At 42.3% G+C, this 24,663-nt stretch overlaps 1 protein-coding gene across 4 annotated transcripts in view; it reads left to right on the top strand.

The window, feature by feature from the left end:
• Nucleotides 1-24,663, top strand: part of SLC4A8 (solute carrier family 4 member 8) — a 536,451-nt gene that overhangs the window by 345,108 nt on the left and 166,680 nt on the right. For all 4 annotated transcript variants that reach the window (XM_033936812.1, XM_033936813.1, XM_033936815.1 and 1 more), the window contains one exon: nt 9,587-9,832. In XM_033936812.1, the coding sequence (XP_033792703.1) occupies nt 9,587-9,832 (246 nt within the window). The remainder of the gene's footprint in view (nt 1-9,586; nt 9,833-24,663) is intronic.

Here is a 24,663-nt window from a genome sequence, read left to right as displayed (position 1 = left end):
ATTGCTGGAGGTGTCATCAAGGTGGAGATTGATATCTCCGATGATCAGTAGTCTTTGGAACTTAAGGAATACGTTAGATATGGTCTCGTAAACAAGTTCGGAGGAATTGCTCCAGGGGGTGGGCGGGCGATAGAGTAATAAGATACCTAGTGGGTGTAGATGGAGCTCATCATTGATTGAGGCTAGCATATATTCTAGTGAGTGGTGGCTGCCTTTTTCGAGAAGTTCAACATTGAAGAAAGATTTGTAGAGGAGTGCCAATCCGCCTCCTTTTCGGTTTAGTCTAGGAGAAAAGAGGCCTTGGTAGCCCTGGGGGCAAATCTCGTTTTGTGTAAAATAATCATCTTTTTTGATCCAGGACTCTGTGATACAGAAGAATCCAGGATCGGAATCTGTGAGGAGATCTTTCATAATTTGGGTCTTGTTACATACGGATCTGGCGTTGCAGTAAAGTATCGGGACTGGGGTTAGAGAGTCAGGGGCATGGTTGGGAAGGTTGGCGGGGGGCACAGGCTTTAAATAGGCGAGGTTGGCTTTGCGGGGTTTATGTTTGTGAGAGTGACTTCTAGTGCGCAACAGCGTGGGGATTTTGAGGCTGGGGCAGGTATTAGTGACATTTGGGGAGTCTGGTAGATTGGGGGAAGGGGGTTTCAAGCAGAGGGTGATCTTAAGAGAAGAGCAGAGAAGGAGAAATAGGAGCCAAAATGGAGGCTTCATGTTTGAGCTTGGGGAGCCTTTTTTGCTGGGAGGCAGGGCTTGATTGAATCGTGTGTAAAACAGTTTGCTAAGTAGGGAGAGTCTTTTTTTTTTTTTTTTTTTTTTGGATAACACTGGGGGGAAAGAGTGGTTAAACCCGAATCCCAGCAGTGAGAGCGGATTTACCTCTGAAACTATTTATCTTTTGGAACCTGAGCAATAGGGTATTCCATGCGGAATCGTATGCAGAGGGGGCTTAATCGGAGGGGTTTAGCAAGGGGAGGCTGCACTGTCGGGAAGCCAGGACTGGGCGGGGACTTAAATGAGTTAGTGGGAGGAAGGGTGAGCGGGGAGGGGGTTCAGGTACTGATCACGGAAGGAGTACAGTTTAGCATCTAACAGTTTCCAGTAAAATACAGTACAGTTTAGCATCTAACAATTTCCAATAAAATATAATGAAATACAATGAGTTCCAATGAAATACAACTTTGGTGGTTGAACGGTATAGCGCTAAGGCAGGAACAAAGGGAAGAATACAGTTCGGTATAGTGGCTAGCTATTAATGTGAAGGGGACGGGCAAGGATCACAGTAATGGGTGCAATATAAGAACAGACGATTTGAGTCTAACAAAATTCAGAGAGGGAGGGGGGGAGGAGGAACTTAGAGCAATGAGGAGGGAGGGGGAGCAAGAAGGTGGAAAGCTACCTCTTTCCTCTGTTTTTGTAAAGTCGCTGGGGGAGGAGAGATTGTTCGGCGGACCTTGGGGGTTGAAGGAAAAGGTCAGGCGCAGTGGCAGGCAGATCCGCCCGAACCGAAACTGTAAAGGCAGGAAGGCTTTCGACGGTCACGCAGTGGGTTGGAAGGGCGCCTTCGTTGGCACGCCGAACGGCTGCACGCCGTTCGGAGGCTTGTTTTGTAGGTCCGAAGTCTCCCGGTGTTCAAGTAAGGGGCGGAGCAGTGCTCCCACGCACCTCACCTCTCTGGAGCCTGGAAACTAGCTGGTAAGGGCTGGGGGAAGATCTTATATGTCTGGCTGGATCGTGGCAAAGTAGTGGCGGCTGGTCCTATTGCTGCTTAGGTGTAAAAACAGTTGATCTTCTTATCGAATTGTAGGGGGGGCGGATCTCACATTCCTGGCAGGTTCGGGTCTGTGGGTTCTTGGTGGTTGCGGATGGACCCGCTGCTGCTTAGGTGTAAAAGCAGATTGTTTTCCCAATGCTGCTGATATTTAAAAGCAGGCAGATTGATCTCTCCAACAAATTGTATGGTGAAGAGCATACACGTCTGGCTGGATTGGGACAAAAGCTCTCGATAGTGGCGGCTGGTCTTGGTGCTGCTTAGGTGTAAAAGCAGTTGATCTCCTACTTCTGATAATATTTAAAAGCAAGCATATTGATTTTTCCAACGGAATGCTGGGGGAAGAGCTTACTTGTCTGGCTGGATCAGGGCAAAGGGCTCTCGGTAGTGGTGGTTGGTCCTGTTGCTGCTTAGGTGTAAAAAACAGTTGATCTTCCTAGTGGACTGCAGGGGGAGGTGGAGCTCACACTCTTGGTTGGATTCGGTCTCTAAATGATGTTATTTCAGAAGGTAAACTGCTGGAATTTTCACAATTGCAACATAGATTTGGTCTTAGTAAAACACAAAGTTTTAAATGGTTGCAATTGAAGCAGGCCATTCAGGTTGGGTTCCCTGAATGGAAAACATTGAATAATCAATATAGTTTAGAGTTCTTATGTTTCCAAGCAGACTTCCTAGGGCATCAAGCCGCATTGTGGTATAAATTAATATCTGGATATTTGAATAAAAAACCAAAAAATGGTCTAAGAGACATTTGGAGCATTGAGATTAAGCATCAAATTACTGCATCTCAATGGCTACTAATTTGGTCTTGGAGAATGAGATGTACAGTGTCAGCATCTATGAGACAAACTTGGTGCTTTTTATTACATAGAGCTTTTTGGACCCCTACACGTTTGCAAAAATTAGATAGTTCTAAGTCCAATAAATGCTGGCACTGTAATCTGGAACCTGGGACGTTGGATCATTTACTGTATCATTGTCCCTACATTAAAAGTTTTTGGAATGCAATTTGGCCACAAATTGATGGAAAATCATGTAGCAATATCATATGATACAGTGTTATTTGGAATGATGATGAGAAAAAAAAGTCAAATTTCACTAGAAAATAACAAGCTTTTACTAGTCATGACAGGGGTTGCCATTCAGCATATAACCAATAACTGGAAGAATCATAGTAACCTTAATTATACATTTTGGTGGAATACAATTTGTCATATATTCAAAATGGAAAGAGCAATAGCAATACAAAGAGGGACATATCCTAAATTTATAAAAATATGGGGGCCATTGACAAAATATTGTAGTGAATGAATAGTAGGATTTCTCTTCTTCTTTTCTTCTTTTCATTGTCTTCTTTATGGCACACATGGAGGGGGGGTAGTGAAAATAATTTTACATAACATGTTATAATATGGTATACAATATGTATAAGGTGATTGGAAAGTACTTGAAGGGTGGGGGGTGGGAGAGGGGATAAAAATATGTTTAGAATATTATGTAATAGATATAAAAGTGATATTGTGTATTCATTAGTTGTAATTCAATATTTTGTACACTTCATGTAAAATATGAAAATGAATAAAGAATTATAAAAAAAAAGGAAACAATATAAAAACAATTTTCTGATATGGAGCAAGAAATTAAATGTTTGGAATCTAAGTTGATGGAAAAATGGGAACAAAATACTTTGCAGGCTCTTTTAAAAATAAAATGTAAATACAATGAGATTTCTTCAAAATTGATAAGGAAAGATTTGTTTTCTCAGCAAGATCTGTATTATGGAAACTCAAATAAGGCGGGAAGATTATTGGCGAATTATCTTAAAGCAAAGAAAAGAAGAAATAAAATTATTGCAATTAAAGATGAGAAAGGAAATATACATTCTCAAATTGGTCCTATTTTAAATCAATATTTAAATTTTTATAAAGATTTATATTCTTCCATGCCTTATTTAGATAAAGAAAAAGATGGTTTAGAATTTTTAAAATTAATTAAAGGTCTGAAAATTCCTGATCATATAAAAAAAGGTTTAGAAGAGCCTATTATATTAAAAGAATTGCAAGCAGCGTTGAAGTCTCTTAGAGTTGGATCTGCTCCAGGTGGTGATGGTTTCACGGTAGAGTTTTATAAATCATTTCAAATTACCCTATTACCTTATCTATTAAATTTATATCAAGTTCAACTAACTAAAGGTTGCATTACAGGTACTATGGCAGAATCATTAACAATAGTTTTGCCTAAGCCAAATAAAGATCCCACATTGATTTCAAAATACAGGCCTATTTCTTTAATCAATGTAGACAGAAAACTTTTAGCTAAGTCATTGGATTTATACTTGGCTAAGGCTCTCCCTTTTATTATTGATATGCACCAAACAGGGTTTGTTGCTCAGAGATATTCTTCTAATAACACCAGGTTGGCTTTTCATATGTTAAACTTAAAAGCCATGAATGATTCAGCCTTTTCTGTATCTTTGGATGCAGAGAAGGCCTTTGATCTGGTGGAATGGACCTTTATGTATCAAGCATTGGAGTGGTTTGGGATAGGTTCTGGATTTATACAAATGATCCAAACTATGTATAGTTCCCCTGTTGCTAGATTGTATATTAATAATAATTTTTAGGAAAGATTTAATTTGTAGAGAGGGGTTAGACAAGGTTGTCCCTTATCTCTTTTGCTTTTTGATATTGTATTAGAACCCTTGTTATTAGCTATTCAGCAAGTGAAGAAGATACAGAGCATCCCTTACTCAGATAGGGATTACAAGGTCTCTGCATTTGCAGATGATATACTACTACATTTGAGAAATCCAGAAACAACCATTCCATACTTACTTGAATTGATAGAGAAATTTGGAAAATTTTCAGGATATAAGATAAATTGGAGTAAATCAGAAGTTCTTCCACTTAATGTACAGTGTACAAAAGGTCTGTTTGATTCATTCCCCTTTTCATGGAAGGAGGATGGAATAAAATATTTAGGTATTTGGATAAATAATACGCTGGAAGAGACAATGAAAGTGAATGAAAAATTTTTATTACAGAAGATAACAGAAATGTGTGAGCAATGGAATCCTTTACATCTTTCTTGGTGGGGGAGAGTTCAAACTATCAAAATGACCTGGTAGACCATAACATCCTACTGCAAATCTTGGACTCAATAGGCATCTCAGATAAAGTATCCTCATGGTTTGAAGGTTTCTTAAAATCCAGAACATACAAAGTAAAATCAGACAAAGAAAAATCCAAACCTTGGTCCAACCCCTGCGGCGTTCCACAAGGGTCCCCTACTCTCTTCAACCTATATACGGCCTCTCTTGGCTTATATAGGTTGAAGAGAATGCTATGAAGCTATGCTGATGACATCACCATCCTCATTCCTTTCGACCAACCAATGCTCTTAATGTCAGACACACTACACAGAACTCTAGCTACAGTTACGACTTGGATGGAAGACCACAAACTGAAACTCAACCCAGACAAAACTAAATTCATCCTCCTAGAAAATAACAAAATCCCAACCATAACCAACTTAGAAATCAACTCTATCAACTACCCTTTGCAAACCACCCTAAAACTTCTAGGTATGACTATTGACAGAGACTGCACCATGCAACCACAAATTAACAAAACAATACAGAAATATTTCGCAGTTATGAGAAACCTTAGACAAGTCCAAAAATTCTTCGAAAAAACACAATTTCAGCTCCTAGTACAATCTCTAATCCTAAGTATCCTAGACTATTGCAACATCCTCTACCTCCCCTGTCCTGCAATAATGATTAAACAACTACAGAATACAGCTCTGAGACTCGTCTATTCATTGAAAAAACATGATCACATTACTGAGGCATTCATCAATTCTCATTGGCTTCCAATCCAGGAAAGAATACAATTTAAATTCTACTGTATACTATTTAAAACTATAAATGGAGACAGCCCAACCTACCTAAACGACCGCCTCATCCAAACCACCTCTACCAGGCATAGAAAAACACACACCCCATTCACTTACCCCCCAATCAAAGAAGTAAAACGGAAAAAACTATACAACGGACTACTGGCCACTCAGGCAGCGAAGATAGACAGCCAAGTCTCCAACCTATTGACAACAACCCCAGACTACAAGATGTTCAGAAAGGAAATAAAAACTATACTCTTCAATCCCTTAATAAAGCTTAATACCATGATAAAGATTAACCCCCCTCTTACCATCCCCTCCCTAACCCCAGATCCTACTTTTCCCTCTCTTGGAAACCTTCTCTGATCTAACGTTGTAACCCTTCTTCCATAACTCTTTTTGTAATCCGCTTTGAACCGAAAGGTAATGGCGGAATAGAAATATGTAATGTAATGTAATGTAATGATGATATTTCTTGTGGTTTGTTATCATATGGGTATGATACCAGTTGTTTTTTTTTCATGGGCCCTTTTATAAAAAATTAAATCGTATTCTAACAAAATTTATTTGGCTGGGTAAAAAGGCTAGAATTGCTTTAGTATCTTTACAAAAACCAATTACAGAGGGAAGGGTAAATTTCCCCAATTTTTATAGGTATCGTCAAGCCTATATTTTACGCCAGGGTATGTATTGGGTCCTCCCAGAGCCCGTCGAAAATATCCCAGATTGGTTGTGGTTGGAATGGCGACTCATGTTTCCTCTGCGACTATGCTATGTTCTCAGTATCAAAATGCCTAGATTATATAAAGAAAACAGAATACAGTGGTGCCTCGCATAACGAACGCCTCGCACAGCGAACGCTGCACACAACGAACTTCATGTCTTGATTCATACAACGAACTTCGTTTCACACAACGAAATCGCCCGAGCTTCCACGAACGCTGCCAATGTATTGAATCCTTCCGCGCAGGCACTGCAGGCAGTCATTAGTCACTGCGCTTAACGCGTTTCACATAACGAACTTTTCGCATAACAAGCTTGCTCCTGGAACGAATTAAGTTCGTTGTGTGAGGCACCACTGTATTAGTAGATACATGGAAAACCTTACGATATGTCAGTAATTTAACACCTATTCCAATACATAAATCAACAAATCAGACGTATATGTCTAAACTCCAAGATTCAAATTGGCGGATTTAAGGTTATCTGGAAGCATTGGATGATAGCAGGAATACATATTTTAGATGATGTTATATCTAATAGTAAGCTACTTGAATTTTCACAGTTACAACACAAATTTGGAGTTAATAAATCACAAAGTTTTAGATGGTTGCAACAAATAAGATATACAACACTTGATATTCTTATACATATAATCTCTTAATGTAAAAATTATAACCCCTCCCACCCACCCACTAGTCTTTTAAAGAATATAACCATAATAAACCCAAATCAAATCATTATTTTAAAATCTTAAGCATCCAATTTTCCCCCTCCCCCCAACTAAATAGATGTAACAATCAAAAAGGAAAACAGTGTTCATTCATTACAATAATTTTCTAATGGCCCCCAGATCTTTATGAAGTTATTATAGTTACCTTTCTGTATAGCAATTGCTCTTTCCATTTTAAAAATATGACAAAGTGAATTCCACCAAAATGAATAATTAAGATTGGTATAATTTTTCCAATTACTAGTAATTTGCTGAATTGCCACCCCCGTCTTAGGGATATTTGGAGTATTGAGATTAAGCACCAAATTTCTGCATCTCAATGGCCATGTATTTGAACTTGGAGGTTAAGATTTACAATGTCGGCATCTATGAGACAAACTTGTTTTTTTTCTTTACATAGAGCGTTATGGACCCCAGTTCATTTACAAAAGTTAGATAGCACTAAATCTAATAGATGTTGGCATTGTAATCTCGAAGCAGGGACTTTAGATCATTTATTATTCTATTGTCCATTTATCTTGGCCTTTTGGAAATCAATAGGGGGCTAAATAAATTGTTTATTGGAAAACCCGGTTGCATTATCATATGATACTGTATTATTTGGCATGTCAATGAGAGCTAAGAGCCAAATATCATCTAAGAACAATAAGCTTCTACTAATTATGACAGGAGTTGCCGTACAACAAATAACGAGAAATTGGAAGGGACTTAACTACAGTTTTTGGTGGAATTCGTTGTGTCACATATATAAAATGGAAATAACAATAGCTATACAGAAAGGGAATTTTAAAAAATTTCAAGATGTGTGGGGGCCATTAAATTACTGCAATGAATAGATTTCAATTTTCCCTTAATAGTATAAGTTCAAGATAGGGGGAGAGGGGATAATCTTTGTGCTTTTATTAATGGTAAGAAAGATATGAAAGTATTTATTAAATGATATAAATGTTTAATACATAATATGAAAGGGGAGAGAGGGAGATAAACTTTAAAATTTGATTTATTGCTGAATATTAAGGAGTTCTTTTATCAAGCTGCGGTAGGGGTTTCACTCACGTTAAACCGCCTGCCGCACTAGCCGCTAACACCTGCATTGAGCAGGCGTTAGTTATTTAGCCGGCCGTGGGGGTTAGCGCGTGCTGAAATGTCCGCCGCACTAACCCCGCTAGCACGGCTTGATAAAAGGACCCCTAAGTGTTTTATCTAAGTTTAAATGATTGTACTTGTTGATGCACTTATTGTAAGTTTGAAAAATGAATAAAGAATTTAAAAAAAAAAAAAAAAACCCTTCTGAGTAATAATTGGCAAAGTTAATCTAGGTAAATGAAAATACAGGTTCGGGTTAGCCTGAACCACGGCCACAGGAGGCTCAAAGTGTAGAGCAAAGAGGAATGGGGACAAAAGACAGTCCTGCCTTGTTTCTCTCTCAATCTCAAAAGGGTCTGTATATACCCATTAATCTTTATCCATCCTTGTGGGGAAGTACACATGGCTTTCAAATCCGCACAAAACCTCTCACCCAAACCCACCTATACAATACCTGCCATAGAAAGGCCCAGCACACCTTATCAAACACTTCTTTAGCATCAATTGCTAACAACACTGCCTTTGTTTATGCTGGGCCTCCCATACTAAGTATAAGGTCTGCCGAATATTATCACCCACTCCCCTTCTATGAATAAAGCCCGATTGATCATTATGAATTAGGCCTGGTAATAGCCTCACCAACGGATCAACCAAAGTCTTTGCAATAATTTTAATGTCTATATTTAATAGGGAGATTGGGCGGTAAGAACCACACCTTTCTGGGTCTTTACCTGGCTTCAAGAGAATAGAGATTCCAGCTTCCCTCATAGAAGGAAACATAGGCACGTCCTCCAATAGACCATTAGCTACCCTCTGCAAGAGACTCCCAAACCTTTTATAAAAGGGTCCCGAAAAGCCATCCAGGCTTGGGCCATACCAAGTTTCAGACTTTTAATAGTAGCAAAATGTTCCATCTTGTTAATGGGAGAATCAAACCACGCCCTCTCCACTTCAGATAAATTTGGAAGCTGGATTTTAGAGAGATACTCTGTTACACGATCCAGCTAGGCATAGTAGAGGGAGAACTGCAAGACAAAAATCCTGGGAAGGTTACCACGAAAGAGATGGAATATGAGGGAGAATCAGGGAGAAAAAGATCATTAGGTACAAATATTATCTTACTAAGAAATATCTGTGAATTTTATATGAGTGTGGGAAAGATAGAAAGTTATTTAAAAGGATTCCCTCTGCATATCACATAGTGATTCACTGCTTGTCCAATCACACTGCCAGAAATATAAGCAGAAAAAGAGGCATGGGGGATGGGCAAGAGGGTTTATTGACTAATTTAGTGATGCAGTTGGGTTAAAGCTTGCCTTGGTGCGCTTAGAATTCTTCTACCATCTCATGCTGCTGTCTGTTTATTGCAGAGACCAAAAGCTGTCGTATCTATCCCTAAGAGCATGTATTGGGCTGTGGACGGCCTTCCTGTGCATCCTGCTTGTGGCCACAGATGCCAGCTCCCTCGTCTGCTACATTACACGCTTCACAGAGGAGGCCTTTGCCTCCCTCATCTGCATCATCTTCATCTATGAGGCAATAGAAAAGCTGATTCATCTGGGGGAGACTTATCCCATCCACATGCACAGCCAGCTGGACCATCTCACCCTCTACTAGTGAGTTCTCATACTGTGTAGTCTCTTCCATGTCAGCCTGTGCTTCCTCTGAGTCAACAGTGAGGAAGAGGGTATACAAAGCCACAGGTCTGTGGCACAAAAGGACCTCTATTCTGTCAAGACATTATAATTTTTCTTTCTTTATATTTGTTACAAACAGAATCTGGCTTTTGTGATCCTATCTGAGGGTAACAATAGAATTAGATTTCAAAGGATCACCAATGTATTTATTTTTTTATTTAAACAATTTATATTCTCCCAGCTTCAATCAAAAAACTGTCTGTGCCATAGTACAAAATACATTTTTAATAAAATATATTAAAAACAGACAATCCAATGACCAGCTGTTATTCCACTTGGTAAAGATAAGCAACTTAAGCAAACCATGCACTCAAGATTTCAAGATTCTTTCCCAACAGGGGGTAAAAAGATGTCTTTCAAAGCTCTCAGGCCTCTGGGATATCCTTGTACCTAGGTCCAGCAGAACAGAAAAAAAAAACCAAAACAGAAGAAAAAACAACTACAGACCAGGCTGGGGTTGCGAAAGGAAAGGCCCTGCCAGGGTTGCCCTCAAGTAGCCTGTTTTGAGGCTGCCTCCTACTTTCCAGCTGCGCTTTGGGTAAGGAAGGGAGAAAGGGACCAAGCGAGGGGGGTTTGTGGCTCAGGACCGCTGCCTGTTTCTGCCACTTTGGGTCTTGAGGGAGGGAGGAGAGCATTGTGGCTCAGGACTGCTGCCGCACTGGTGCTTCGGGGCGAGAGAGAGTGGAGGATTGAGATCTGTGTTCTAACACAGCACTCTCAATCAATTGGGTAAATTGTTATCCGGTATTCACCAATCCCTGCGGGTGATGAATAACTGAGATTCTACTGTAGTTCTATCCATTGTAGTGAAGGAATTTCAGGACCAGATTTCAAGATGTTTCTCTGAGTCCTATTTTGCATATACCAGGAAGTGTTCTGGTCCAGATTCTCTGTTCCTTGTAATATCTCTTGATGTTCCATGTACAGTAAGGAAAATGGGAATGACCTGGAGCAGAGATCAACCATGACAAATAAGTGGATTGAATCATTAGATTTAAGTGTTACTGTCCTAAATGCAAAGGTAGTTTCCAGCTAACAGATGGAGAGGATTTCTGGAGGTTTTTGATCTTTCTATGTGGAAATAATTACAAATAATGAAATATTCTGGGAGAGTTGTGGAAGGGGAGAACTCAACAGCAGTATTCATTAATCTTGGGTTTAAAAAAGGTCCTGGAGGAAAGGTCCATAAACTGTTATTAAAGTAAAAACTTATCCTTGGTGTCAGTAGCATGAAATCTTGCTACTCTTTGGGATTCTGCCAGGTGCTTGTGACTAGGAAGCAGAATACTGGATTAGATGGATCTTTGGTCTGACTCAGTATGGCAATTCTTATATTATTAACTTTGGAAACCAATTTTAAAGATGGAATTAACTTTATTCTGGTTAATTGTCCAAGTATTTAAGTTCTTAGCAGAACCATTTCCAAGTTTTCTGGACAGAATTCCAATTTTAGTCATTGGAAACAGAAAGGTATAATTCTTATAGAGCATGTTTTATGTGAAGATGAGACTACTGTATGTGGCCTTGAACCTACCGTACATACTCAAATATAGGTTGAGATTTTTGGGCCAAAAAAATGCCCCCAAAATGGGGGTCTCGTCTTATATTCGGGTCATCAACCCAAACCCCTCCCGGACGATACGGCATGCCAAGACGAGAGGGATGCCTCCAGTTTTCCCGTCCCCAGCTAACTAACTTTTTTTTTTTAAACCCCCCCCCCCCCTACAACGTGCTTACCTTTTGCGCAATTTTTAATCCCTAGTGGTCCAGTGGTGTATGGGGTGGGAACGATCTATCCGTGCCTTGCCTCGTGCTGAGCCTCTCTGTCCCCGGTTCCCAATTCGAACCCAGCGGTGCACCCAACAGGGCCGAACTTTTCGTGCTTCCTGCTCAGCCCCGCGCTGCTCTCTGAATGGCCGCTGCAGGAACGAGAACTGACGCCGGCCATTTAGAGAGCAGTGCGGGGCCGAGCAGGAAGCATGAAAATCTCAGCCCTGTCAGGTGTGCGGCATGGGAACCAGGGATGGAGAGGCTCAGCACAGGGCACAGCGCGGAAAGATCGTTCCTGCCCTGTACACTGCTGGACCACCAGGGATTAGAAACGGTCAGAAGATAACCGTGGGAGGGTGGTTTAAAAAAAAAAAAAAGTTAGTCAGCCGGGTCAGGAGGCATTCCTCCCATCCTGGGCTACTATTAGACTACCAGAAGGGGTGCAGGGTAGTAAGGTGAGACAGGGTGCAAAGCCTGGCATGGAGTGAAGGGGGCTGGGAATAGCCTAGTAGGGCAGGGAAGGAAGAGGGCTGGGTGGAGAGCTTGGCAGGGAATGAGGGGGGCTGATTGCAAAGCCTGGTAGGGCAGGGAGGGAAGAGGGCTGGATGCAGAGCCTGGTAAGGAAGGGAAGAGGGCTGGGTGCAGAGCCTGGCAGGGGAGGGCGTGAGGGAGGGGACACTGGGTGTAGAGCATGGCATTTGAATATTAAGCCCCCATCTTATATTCGAGTCAACCATTTGGATTACTCTTCTCCCTGTGCATCATTTTGCATTTGTCCACATGAAATTTCATCTACCATTGTTGTTACAGATGGTGGGATTTGGGAGGAAAAATAATATTTAGTGTCTGGACATCTTCATAGGAAACGTGATAGCAGATAAAGGCCAAATGGCCCATCCAGTCTGCATTGGATAATAGTCATTAGGCTTGATGAGTCTCAGTAAGCTCTCCATAACATCTTGGATTTTGGCACCCGACAGACAGAACACCTCCCAGGACACCATGTCTGGTCTGCAGATGCATGCCTCTGTACCCCTAAGAAGGGAATCACCAACAACCACTACCTTATGCCTCATAATGGTCTCAGATCCAGCAACTTGGTCTTGGAGGATAAGATGTACAATGTCAGCATCTATGAGACAAACTTGGTTTTTTCCGATACATAGAGCATTCTGGACCCATGTTCGTTTACAAAAATTAGATAGCTCTAAGTCTAATAGGTGTTGGCATTGTCATCTTGAGGCAGGGACTCTAGATCATTTATTATTCTATTGTCCATTCATTTTGGCTTTTTGGAAATCGATATGGGGCCAAATAAATTATCATATGATACTATATTATTTGGAATGTCAATGAGGAAAAAAAGTCAAATTTCTTCAAAAAATAATGTTATTACTTATTATGACAGGAGTAGCCATTCAGCAAATTACATTTAATAGGAAAAATTGGAGTAGACTTAACTACAGTTTCTGGTGGAACTTTCTGTGTCATATATATAGGATGGAAAGAATGCTAGCCACACAAAAAGGAAATTTTAATAAATTTCAGGAGGTTTGGGGTCCATTAATAGAATATTGTGATGAGTAAATATCATTTTTCCCTTATTGGTACAATTGTAAAGTGAGGGATGGGGGAGGGATTTTTGATTTGATATTATATGTTTAGATTAATAGAAAAGGGGGCGTGGCTTGGAAGTGCATGACAGAGGTCGGGTAAACGGTGAGCTCCGTCCCGATAGATCTTTTAATAGATTATTTAAATTACAGAAATTAACTTTTCTTGTTGGATACAGGAAAGTTGATTAAAGCTATGGTGTCCGGGAAAAATAATAAGGCTGATTCAGCTTTTGTTACACTGGCAAGCGCTAAGAGAGCCAAACCCGAGCCTCCGACCCCATCGAAAAAACTGGCTGAGAAGGAAACTGTAGATACAGTTGAAATCTTGCGGGAGCTTAAGGCAATTAGAGAGATTGTCTTGGAAAACTCCAAAGATATTAAGGAGGTTAAGGCAGAAATTAATATTCTCAACAGGAAAATGGAGTTAGTTGAGAATAAGATTGTAAATCTTTTAAGGTATTTCTGAATGAATGTTGTACACTTGTTGTAATTTTTGAAAATGAATAAAGATTTTTTAAAAAAAAAGATTGTAAATCTTAATGATAGAATGCTGGCAGTTGAAACAGATGTATTTAAACTGAAGCCGGTACAGAAGAAAATTGATCTACTTACACAAATGCTGGAAGATTGTAGTAATAGGGAGAGGAGGAGTAATTTAAGACTACTAGGGATTCCGGAAGGGGCAGAAAAAAATAATATTACTTTCTTTCTGGAGAATCTCCTCCCTAAAATCCTCCCTCTACATACGAAATATCCTATAGAAATTGAAAGAGCTCATAGGTTACCAGTCAGGAGGAGTGACACTCAAAGGGGACCTCGTCCAATTATATTCAAGCTCTTAAGACATCAGCAAGTACTGGATATTGTTCGACTGGCTAAAGAAAATAAGAATTTAAATTTTCAGGACTCTCGCATACACTTTGTGCCAGATTTTGCTCCTGCCACTGCAGCCAAGAGGAAAAGATTTCTTGATATGAGACCACAGTTAAGAAGTCTTGGGGCAAAATATGGGCTGATTTACCCAGCGTTAATGAGAGTGACTTTTAAGAACAAAACCATGAATTTCAAGGAACCAGAAGAGCTGCAGGAGTTTTTGCAGAAGCAAGAGGAACAGATGATTACCTAAAGTCATGTACTTTAATTCTTTTTTCTTTTTCTTCTCTCTCAAGAGATATGTTCTTACATTTATATTTCTTTACAATATGCATATCTCTGTATTGAAGTTTGAAATACAGTTATTATTTAAAGTTTACAGTTTACTGGCTTTGAAATGCAATGGTTTCCTATTTGGAATGTTATCCTTTTATGGGGTTGTGGAATTCATTATCAGGATGTCAGTTTGTTTTTAAAACTACAGTAGTTTATATGAGTATTCACATATTGTCTTACTTATATAATACTTTGTTTTTATGTTACATATTTTCTTTTTTATATTTTTGGTTTGATATGATTTGTCTAGTGACATTTCTTTATTTTATTTATTCAAGAGTATAGGTTTGACAAAGGAATTTGATATGTGTTGCTTTTTTAGTATAACACTGGTTGGGATTCTAAATATAATTTTGTCTCTATGCTTATTTGCAGAATATTAGTTTAAGGAGTTTTGGTTTATTATTAGTGATTTGGGGAAATAAATTATTTGTTCATATATTCTTATGTAACTTATGGTTATAGATCATTTGTTTTTGATAGTTCTATGGGGGAATTCTCTTTACCTGATTATCTATGTGTGTTTTCAAGTTTACACAATTAGTGATCTTATGGGGGAAGGGGTTTTTTGGGGGGATTTATATGGGTTTGTGTTCATTCTCAAATGTTTCAGTTTAAGAAGATGATGTCTGCTCATATGATTAAATATTTTTTTAGTTATTTGATCTCCAATAATTTTATTATTTATATTTACCATAATGGCTTTTAAAGTTTTTTCACTTAATGTAAATGGTCTAAATCATCAGATCAAAAGGAAAAAAATATTAGCCTTTCTGAAAAAGCAGAACGCTGATGTTTGTTATATTCAAGAAAACCCACCTGAATTTAGTGGAATCAAAGAAACTGGAAGGGTTTGGGTAAAGAAGTGTTTTTTGCTCCTGCAGTAGGGAAAAAAGCTGGGGTGGCTATTTTAATCAATAGGAAGTGTAATGCCAGTTTTAATTTAATAAATTTTGATCCTTTAGGCAGATGGCTGCATGTTGATATGAGAATGGGAAATCATACCCTGACTTTGTTAAATATATATGCCCCCAATTCAAATCAACAGGACTTTTTTCAATCTTTGCAGAGGTTGATATTCCCACTGGCTGCTTCTAAATTAGTGGTGGCAGGGGATTTCAATGCTGTTATGGATCCTTTAATAGATTAAAAAAACCATGTAAAAATGTAAAATCTTTAGGGTTAGATAATTTGGTTAATTCATGTGATTTGAAAGATTTGGCGTATTCTTCATTTTAATGATCGGGAATTTTCCTTTTGTCCACCGATTCATAAATCTTTTTCAAGAATTGATTATATTTTTATTTCTACGCAAATAATTCAACAAGTAATTACTGCTGTCATAGATCCAATTATTATATCTGATCATGCAGGAGTATGGATTGAGTTACATCTAGATCAACAAGAATTTCATAGACCTATTTGGCGATTTGATAATGCATTGCTTGTGGATGCAAAATTTCTTGAAGATTTTAAATTACAAATTTTTGATTTTTTTAAAGTTTAATTTAACTGAAGATGTTTCAAATGAAAATGTATGGGATGCTTTTAAGGCTACCATGAGAGGCTTTATAATTTCCTATTCTGCTCAGGTTAGAAAACAATTTAAAATGCAATATGTTGAATTGGAAAAGGAAATTAAATTATTAGAATCCAAATTAATTGCTAATTGGGAGCATGATACTTTGCAGACTCTTTTAAAAGCAAAGGGAAAATATAATGACTTATCTTCAAAATTAATTAGGAAAGATTTGTTCTTCAAACAAGCTATGTATTATGGAAATTCCAATAAGGCTGGAAGATTATTGGCAAATTACCTTAAAGTTAAGAAAAGAAAGAATAATATTGTTGCAATTAAAGATGGTAAAGGAATTATTCATAATCAAATTGGAGATATTTTAAGTCAATTTTTACAATATTATAAAGACCTATATTCTTCTGAGCCTTATGTAGATAGGGAAAAGGATGGATTGGAATTTTTAAATTTAATTATTGGACCGAAGGTTCCTGATCATATAAAACGGAGTTTAGATGAGTCCATATCTCTAAAAGAAGTAGAAACAGCATTGAAGTCTCTTAGAGTTGGATCCGCTCCAGGTGGAGATGGTTTCACTGTTGAATTTTATAAATCATTTCAAATTCTTCTTTTACCTCATTTATTAAATTTATATAGGATCACGTGACGCCATGCAGCGGGACAGACGCTAGTCTGTGTCTCTCCCGCGGCCCTCCGCAGATTCCCCTCCCTCTTCGGGCACTCTCCGGATTTTGAGGTGCCGGACCGGACCCTCCGATACCTCCCCTCCTCCGGACACGGTGGGCGAGTTTCGGGCCGATTTCGCCGTGGCATGTAGCAGAAATCGGCCCGCCAAGAAACGGACCGCGGCAAGCAGGGGGAGGTCAAGATGGCGGCGCTGCCGTGTCCTGGAACAGCTACGGGATCCTATCTGCAGCTGACTGTAAGGAAGCATTTCCGTCCATGAACCGCGGGGTAATTAGGAGAGGGGAGGTTTGCAACTACATCCAGCTTTACTAAAAAGAAAAATAACAGGAGCCACGTGGAGACGGGTGATACACTGGGGTTGGACTCGCTGTTAAGGATTTTCCAGTGTACTTCTGAGAGAGACCGTGCTTGGTCCCAGAGAGCTAGGATCACAGAATATAAGCGTCTGTCCATAGAGCAGTCTTGGATCCGTGACGCTGTGCAGCGGGACGGACGCTAGTCTGTGTCTCTCTCTCCCGCGACCCTACGCAGCTTCCCCTCCCCCTTTTTGGGCATTCTCCGGCTATTGAGCCTTTGGACCGGACCCTCCGATATCTCCCCCCCTCCGGACTCTGTGAGCGAGTTTCGGGCCGCTTTTGCGGTGGTATGTCGCTGAAGTCGGCCCGCAGAGAAAAGGACCGCGGCAAGCAAGGGGAAATCAAGATGGCGGCGCCGCCGAGTCCTGGAGCAGCTACGGGGGGGCCGGCTTGGATAGCTGAAATCACAGCCGGAGTTACGGCGGCGATGGAGCTCGTGTTGGAACAGAAGCTCCTGCCGTTGGATCACAAGCTGGCTGTGGTCCAGGCTTCGCTGGATGCTATGGGCCAGGAGACGGCGGCGTTCCGGCAGCGGGTGAGCGATGTGGAGGATAGACTGCAGCACGTGGAGGATGCCCAGACAACACATCAGCGCCTTATCTCTGCTCTCGAGGATCGCATTGAGGACCTGGAAAATAGATCACGCCGGTCCAATTTGCGTTTTATCGGCTTTCCAGAAGCTGTGGCGGAGCGGGACTTGAGAGGCACGCTGGAAGCCTGGTTAGCTGCCTCCGTTACCTTTCCTGCGGATCTCGGCCCGCTTCGTATCGAGAGGGCGCATCGCCTGGGTCTCAGCTCAGCTCATCAGGCCCGGCCACGGGTGGTAATAGCAAAGATCTTGAACTATGCTCACAAACAGTCTATTCTTCAGGCGGCTCGGGGCGAGCGCGCTCTCACCTATCAAAACGGCAGGGTGCTCTGTTTTCAGTACTATTCTACAAAAGTGGCTCAGCAACGGCGGGCGTTTGCTTCGGTGTGTTCTACATTGGCGGCCCGCCATGTTCGCTTCGCCCTCCTCTACCCTGCGAGGTTGCGGGTTCATCACAATGGCACTACTCAGTTTTGTTCTACCGTAGCGGAGGCGCAAAACATGTTGGATGCGTGGAATGTGGACCTGCCTTCTACTAGTGCCGCTGGTGTGATCTCCTCTACTGCTGGTCCGGCTTGATGGATGCCGGTCCTCAGAGACACGCTTTCTTCTGGCTTGGGTGCAACTCTGGTCTCCTCCTTGGATTTTTGTTAGGTCCTTGGATGGCCCGATGCGGCTCTGTCTTTGAGGGAGGCACTGCTCGGATCTTGTGCTTCCAGATGTTGCGGAGTCCCTGGACTTTTGCTGGATTTCTGTCTTCGGAGCTCCTCATTCTTTTGGCTCGCCTACACCTTGGGACTCCTTCTTGGATTTTGCTGGGACCTTGGTTGGACTTCTGTCCTTGACGGGGGTGCTGCTCAGCCTCTGTGCTTTTTGCTATAAGCTGTCTCAGTGCCCTTGGTTTGGTGGGGCTTTCTGGATTATTGAGGGTGCCCAGGGCCTCTCTCTACTCCTAGGCGGCCTAGGCTGTTTTGGATGGACGGTGGCCTTGATTCACCCTCTGGAGCGGGTGTTGTTGAGCTTGTTGCCTGGGGTGTGGTGCGTGCTTGGGGACGAGCGGTTGGAGGTGTGTATGATGCGATGGGTGAGGAGGGGGGGAGGGGAGTTAGAGTGGGGGTTGTGTGGTTCCTGTTGAATATGTGATTTGGGGTTTGGGGTAACCATCCTCAAGGGATATATGGGGGTGGATGGGGTCTGGGATTGGGTTCCTTTGGGTCGGGGGCCCTTCCTGGGCCAGTGAGGCCTTATATGAGGATGTCTTGAGATTGGGAGATGGGTTCTAATTCTGCAAGGTCGCTCTTTGGGGTTTGTCTAGTTCTTTTTGCTATTTTGGGGGGGTTTCTGTGGAGGGGGCGTCTGTAGTGATTGGGTTCCTGTGGGGACCGGAAGGGTTGGGGTGGATGGGATGGGAGGAGTCTAGTGGGGTAGGACTGGTCTGGTTGGGTTTGGGGGTTGGGTTAGGGTGGGTGGGTTGGTTTTGGGGGGGAGGGGAGGGTGGGGTGGGGAGGGTTGTTGTTCTTGTTTCGGGGTGACTGCTGGCACTGGCTTCCGCATGGCTGTGGCCTTAGGAGGGGGGCTTGCTGGGACGCCTCTTCCTTGGCTTTTGAATTTTTTGATTCCTTGTTGGGTATTTTTGTTTCATTTTTATGTCCCTTAAGTTATTATCTTGGAACGTGGGGGGCATTCATTCCCCAATAAAACGACAGAAGGTGCTTCGACAGCTGCGGAGGAGCCGGGCGGACGTGGCCTTTTTGCAGGAGACGCATTTGACTGCTGCGGAGCATGCCAAACTGCGAACCTGGTGGGTGGGGGATGTCCTGGATTCCCCTGCGTTGGGTAAGAAGGCTGGAGTGGCTATTTTGGTGGGTAAACATCTTCATTTGGTGGTACGGACTGTCATTAGGGACCCGGAGGGTAGGTATGTGATAGCCTCGGTTACTTTGAACTCTAAACCTTATATTCTCTGCAACCTTTATGCTCCCAATAGCCCGGGCGTGGGTTTTTTTCATCATTTAGCAGACCTTTTGTCGGTCTATGGAGATGTTCCCCTGTTGGTGGGGGGTGATTTCAATGAGGTGGCGGATCCTCTTTGGGATAGATCGTCTGGGGTGGGGAGGGAATCTCGGAAATCTGCTACTGGAATTGCGATTCTTTGTGCTTCCCTTGACTTGGTGGACGCCTGGAGGGTCTTGCATCCCTTGGAGAAGGATTTTACTCACGTTTCTCGGGCCCATGCTTCCTTATCTCGTATAGACTATATTCTCTGCTCCCGCTCTTTGTTTGCAGAGATTGTGGAGTCTACGCTGGGGCCTATAGAGGTATCGGACCATGCTTGGGTGGCATTGGTATGGCAGTTATCTCGAACGCCGGGGACCCCTCGTGGTTGGCGCTTTCCTTGCCACCTTTATCGTGATAGTAAATTTCATGAACATCTGGTAGCCCGGTGGCGCTCTTTTCAGGACACAAATGCAGCTCATTTTGGTACCCCTTCGTTGGCTTGGGAGACGGCAAAGGCGGTCCTTCGGGGTGAGATTATTTCCTATGCTAGTTTTCAGCGTAAAGTGCGCAAGCGAGAGCTGCTTCGGCTGGAGAGACTGGTTTCTTCTCTCCGTCGACGCTACGGCATTACCCAGGCACTCCCGGATAGGGCTAGATTGCTGGAGGCTCAGTGTTCGCTTAATTCTCTGTTACACCAACACGCTCGTCGGTCTATGGAGCATTATAGGTATCATCTTTATCGTTTTGCGAATAAGAGTAGTAAATTTCTTGCAAAGCTGGCTCGACAGCAGCGGGGTAGTTCGCGTATTGCTGCTCTGCAGACGCGGAACTCGGAGATAGTGCATACTGATGGAGACATCAACAGGGAGTTGCGGGATTTCTTTGAGAACCTGTATGCTGCTCCCTCTGACCCTCTGCTAGATGGGGGGGTATATTTGGCTGGTCGGGATCTCCCGACTATTTCCGCTTCCTCTCGGGTGCAGTTGGAGGCGGAGTTTACTGCAGGGGAGATTGAGCGGGAGATCCAGGCTAGTGCTTTGGGTAAGTCTCCTGGCCCGGATGGGCTACGTAGTGAGTTTTATAAGATCTTGCGAGCTGAGGTGGCGCCTTTGTTGGCTTCGGTGTTTAACGAGGCGGTCGGATTGGGGGAGCTTCCTCGCCACTTGAATGTAGCTCAGATTATTGTTCTGTTGAAACCTGGGAAGGATTCGAATAGACCCGAGTCGTACAGACCGATCTCTTTGTTGAATTTTGAGGCTAAGCTTTTTGCTAAAGTTTTGGCCACCCGTCTTGCCTTGGTACTCCCGAGTCTTATTTCTGATCAGCAAGTGGGCTTTGTGAAGGGCCGCGCGATTGCTAAAAATGTACGCCGTATTTTGGCGGCGTTGGAGCGGACTGCACAGGATCAGGTGCCTTCTTTGATAATCAGCTTTGACGCCGAGAAGGCCTTTGACCAGGTGGATTGGGGCTTTATGTTTGAGGTCCTGCGAGTGTACGGTCTAGGCCCATGGTTCATTCAGGCGGTGCGGACTCTTTATGCAAACCCAGTGGCCCGGGTGTGGGCCAATGATACCCTTTCTGATCCCTTTCCAATTTGTAGGGGTACTCGCCAGGGATGCCCCCTTTCACCTTTGTTATTTGTCCTGACCCTGGATCCTCTCATTCGGGATGTGCAGGGTAACCCGGACATCATGGGAATGGTCGTGGGGGCTCATCACTTTAAACTGGCGGCTTTTGCCGATGACCTCTTGGTCTATTTGACGGATCCTCGGGCCTCCCTCCCCGCTCTTTTGGAGTGTTTTCGTGAGTATGGGGATTTTTCTGGTTTCCGTTTAAATAAGCAGAAGTCGGAGGCTATGGCGTCTCCGGACTCTTTGCGGGTGGAGTGGGGGCCGGAGTTTCCTTTGCGCTGGGTGGGACCCTCTTTTAGGTACCTTGGTATTTTGTTGTCTATGGATGTCTCCGCGCTCTACCGTTTGAATGTTGATCGTTTGTTGCAGGAAACTAAGGGGCTTTTACGGCGCTGGTTGAATCTTCCTCTGTCCTTGATGGGCCGTGTTCATCTTTTTCGCATGATTATCTTCCCGAAATGGTTATTTGTCCTGCAAACGCTTCCTTTCTTTCTTTTGAAAAAAGATATCCTGGGTCTTCAGAGACTGGTGATTTCATTTTGCTGGGGGGGTAAGAAAGGTAAAATGCATCGCTCTTTTCTTCAGGGGTCCTGGGCACAGGGAGGATTGGGTCTTCCCTCGATTCGTCTGTATAATTTGGCCTGCTTGCTTCGGCATGTCCGGGATTGGCTTTTTCTTAGCTCTCAGCATACCGATCGGGAGCTGGAGGTTGACTATTTTTTTCCGTGGGCTCTGCCATATCTTATCCAATGGGATGGGAAGGTGCGGTTGGGGCCTGGGGCCCGTAGTTGCTTGGTGGAGCCGCTTCGTCGGGCTTGGAGATGTGTTTCTCAGTTGTGGGGTCACTCGCCTTTTAGTTGTGTTCTGCTGCCCATAGTGGGCAATGCGGCATTCAGTCCGGGACAGGAAAATGTTGTTTTCAAACGGTGGGCGAGGAAGGGGCTCCGAACTTTGGAGCAGTTTCTCCAGACGGATGGTAGCGCTGTTCCTTTTTTGACTCTCCAGGCGTCCTGGTCTTTGGGTGCGACGGATCAGTTTGCTTATATGCAGCTCTCGCATTATGCAGCCTCTTTGCCCAGGGACTCATTGACCCAGTCTTTTGCTATCACTTTACGCGACTTTTTCTTCGATACTCAGTGGGATTGGCTTTCTATCTCTCAATTTCATCGTAGATTGGTGGCTTTGCAGCCACGGCGGGATTATCAGCGGCTTTTGACATCTTGGGCCCGGGACCTGGGATGTCGCCCGCGGGTGGCGTCCTTGGCTCCTCTGGTGCGCCGGATACCTCGGGTGGTGCAGAGCACCGAGCTCCAGGAATGTCACTTTCGGGTTTTACATCGGGGATATGTCTCTCAGCAGCGGGCTTTTTATTTCGGATGTGCTCCTACGGCTATTTGTCTGAAATGTCACCAGGTTGCTAATTCTTTGGCTCATGGGGTGTGGTTGTGTGCATCTATTTCTGCCTTTTGGATGGAGGTCCGATGTTATTTGGAATCTTTGGTGGGTTATCGGCTCCCCTCATCGGTGGAAGGGACTATTTTTTTGGCGGAGGGCTATTTGGGCGGACTTTCTGCAGGTGATAGCCTGCTCATTCGTAAGGGTTATATTGTGGGAAATAAATGTATTCTTGCTCATTGGCTTCAGGACTCCCCGCCCACCATCTGGTATTGGCGCAATAAATTGCATCTTTTAATGGTCTGGGAGTCCATGTCCGCTCGGTTTTCTGGATCTCGGAGCAAGCTTTTTCTGTCAGTTTGGGCTTCTTATTTGGATACTTTGCCCCCTATGATAAAGAGCCAGGTGGTCAATCGCTTGCGGAAGCCAGTTGTCCCCGTATTGCCAGTGGGTTGAGGGAGGGGGTTTGGGGGTGGGGGGTGTTGGGTTGGAGCGGTTGGGGGGTTGTTTCTAGTTTGGTTTTGGAGGGCTCCAGGCTATCAGAGTACAGGCCTGGACTCTCACTATTATCTGGGATTCCTAGTTGGGTGCTACCATGATATTCCGTATTGAGGCATTGTACTGTGAAAATAATTGTGTTCTCTCGGTTCTGTGTATATCATTCATGTTGGTGAATAAAAAAGTTACTTTGGTTTCAAATTACAGGCCTATCTCATTAATAAATGTGGATGGGAAAATATTAGCTAAGATTTTGGCTTTACGATTGGCTAAGGCTCTCCCTCATATTACTGATATGCATCAAACAGGATTTGTTGTTAAAAGACATTCCTCTAATAATTCTAGATTAGCTTTACATATGCTAAATTTAACCAAAGATATGAAAGATCCAGCCTTTTCTGTTTCTTTGGATGCAGAGAAGGCTTTTGATAGGGTTGAATGGAAATTTATGTATCAGGCTTTGGAATGGTTTGGTATAGGTTCCGGATTCATACAAATGATTAAAACATTGTATAGCTCTCCTTCTGCAAGATTAAATATTAACAATAATTTATCTGAAAGGTTTGATTTGCAGAGGGGAGTAGACAAGGCTGTCCTTTATCTCCTTTGTTGTTTGATGTTGTATTAGAACTCTTATTATTGGCTATTAATCAAGCAAAGGGGATAGTGGGTATTCCTTTTTCAGATTGGGACTATAAAGTTTCAGCATATGCAGATGATATTCTGCTTTATTTCAGGAATCCGGAAACTACCATTCCATGTTTATTAGAACTGATTGATACTTTTGGAAAATTTTCAGGTTACAAAATCAATTGGAGTAAGTCCAAAATTCTTCCTCTAAATGTGCATTGTTCTAAAGGATTATTTGATTCTTTTCCATTTATATGGAAAGAGGAAGGCTTAAAATATTTAGGTATCATGATAAAAAATACTCTTGATGACACAGTAAAAGAGAATGAAAAACCTTTATTAAAAAGAGTTACAGAGTTATCTGAATAATGGAATCCTTTACATCTTCTTGGTGGGGGAGAGTTCAAACAATTAAAATGATGATATTGCCTGTAGTTTGTTATCAAATAAGCATGATACCAGTTTTTTTCATGGGTCCTTTTATAAAAAGCTTAATGGTATCCTTACAAAGTTTCTTTGGCTTGGTAAACATCCTAGAATTGCTTTAGTATCTCTTCAAAAACCAATTGAGGAGGGGGAGTAAATTTTCCAAATTTTTATAGGTATCATCAAGCCTATATAATACATCAGGGTATGTATTGGATCCTCCCAGAACTTATTGATAATGCACCTGATTGGTTGTATTTGGAATGGCGCCTTTTGTTTCCTTTACATTTAGCTCATATTCCTAGTATTAAACTACCTAGAAGATATAAAGATAACAGAATTTTAAATGATACATGGAAAACATTGAGGTACATTAATAATTTCACACCTATTCCAATTAATAAGTCA

This window comes from Geotrypetes seraphini, chromosome 3 (genome assembly GCF_902459505.1).
Source record: "Geotrypetes seraphini chromosome 3, aGeoSer1.1, whole genome shotgun sequence".
Taxonomy (NCBI): domain Eukaryota; kingdom Metazoa; phylum Chordata; class Amphibia; order Gymnophiona; family Dermophiidae; genus Geotrypetes; species Geotrypetes seraphini.
The sequence above is the reverse complement of the archived record's forward strand: the minus strand, read 5'-3'. Positions and strand labels throughout refer to the sequence as shown.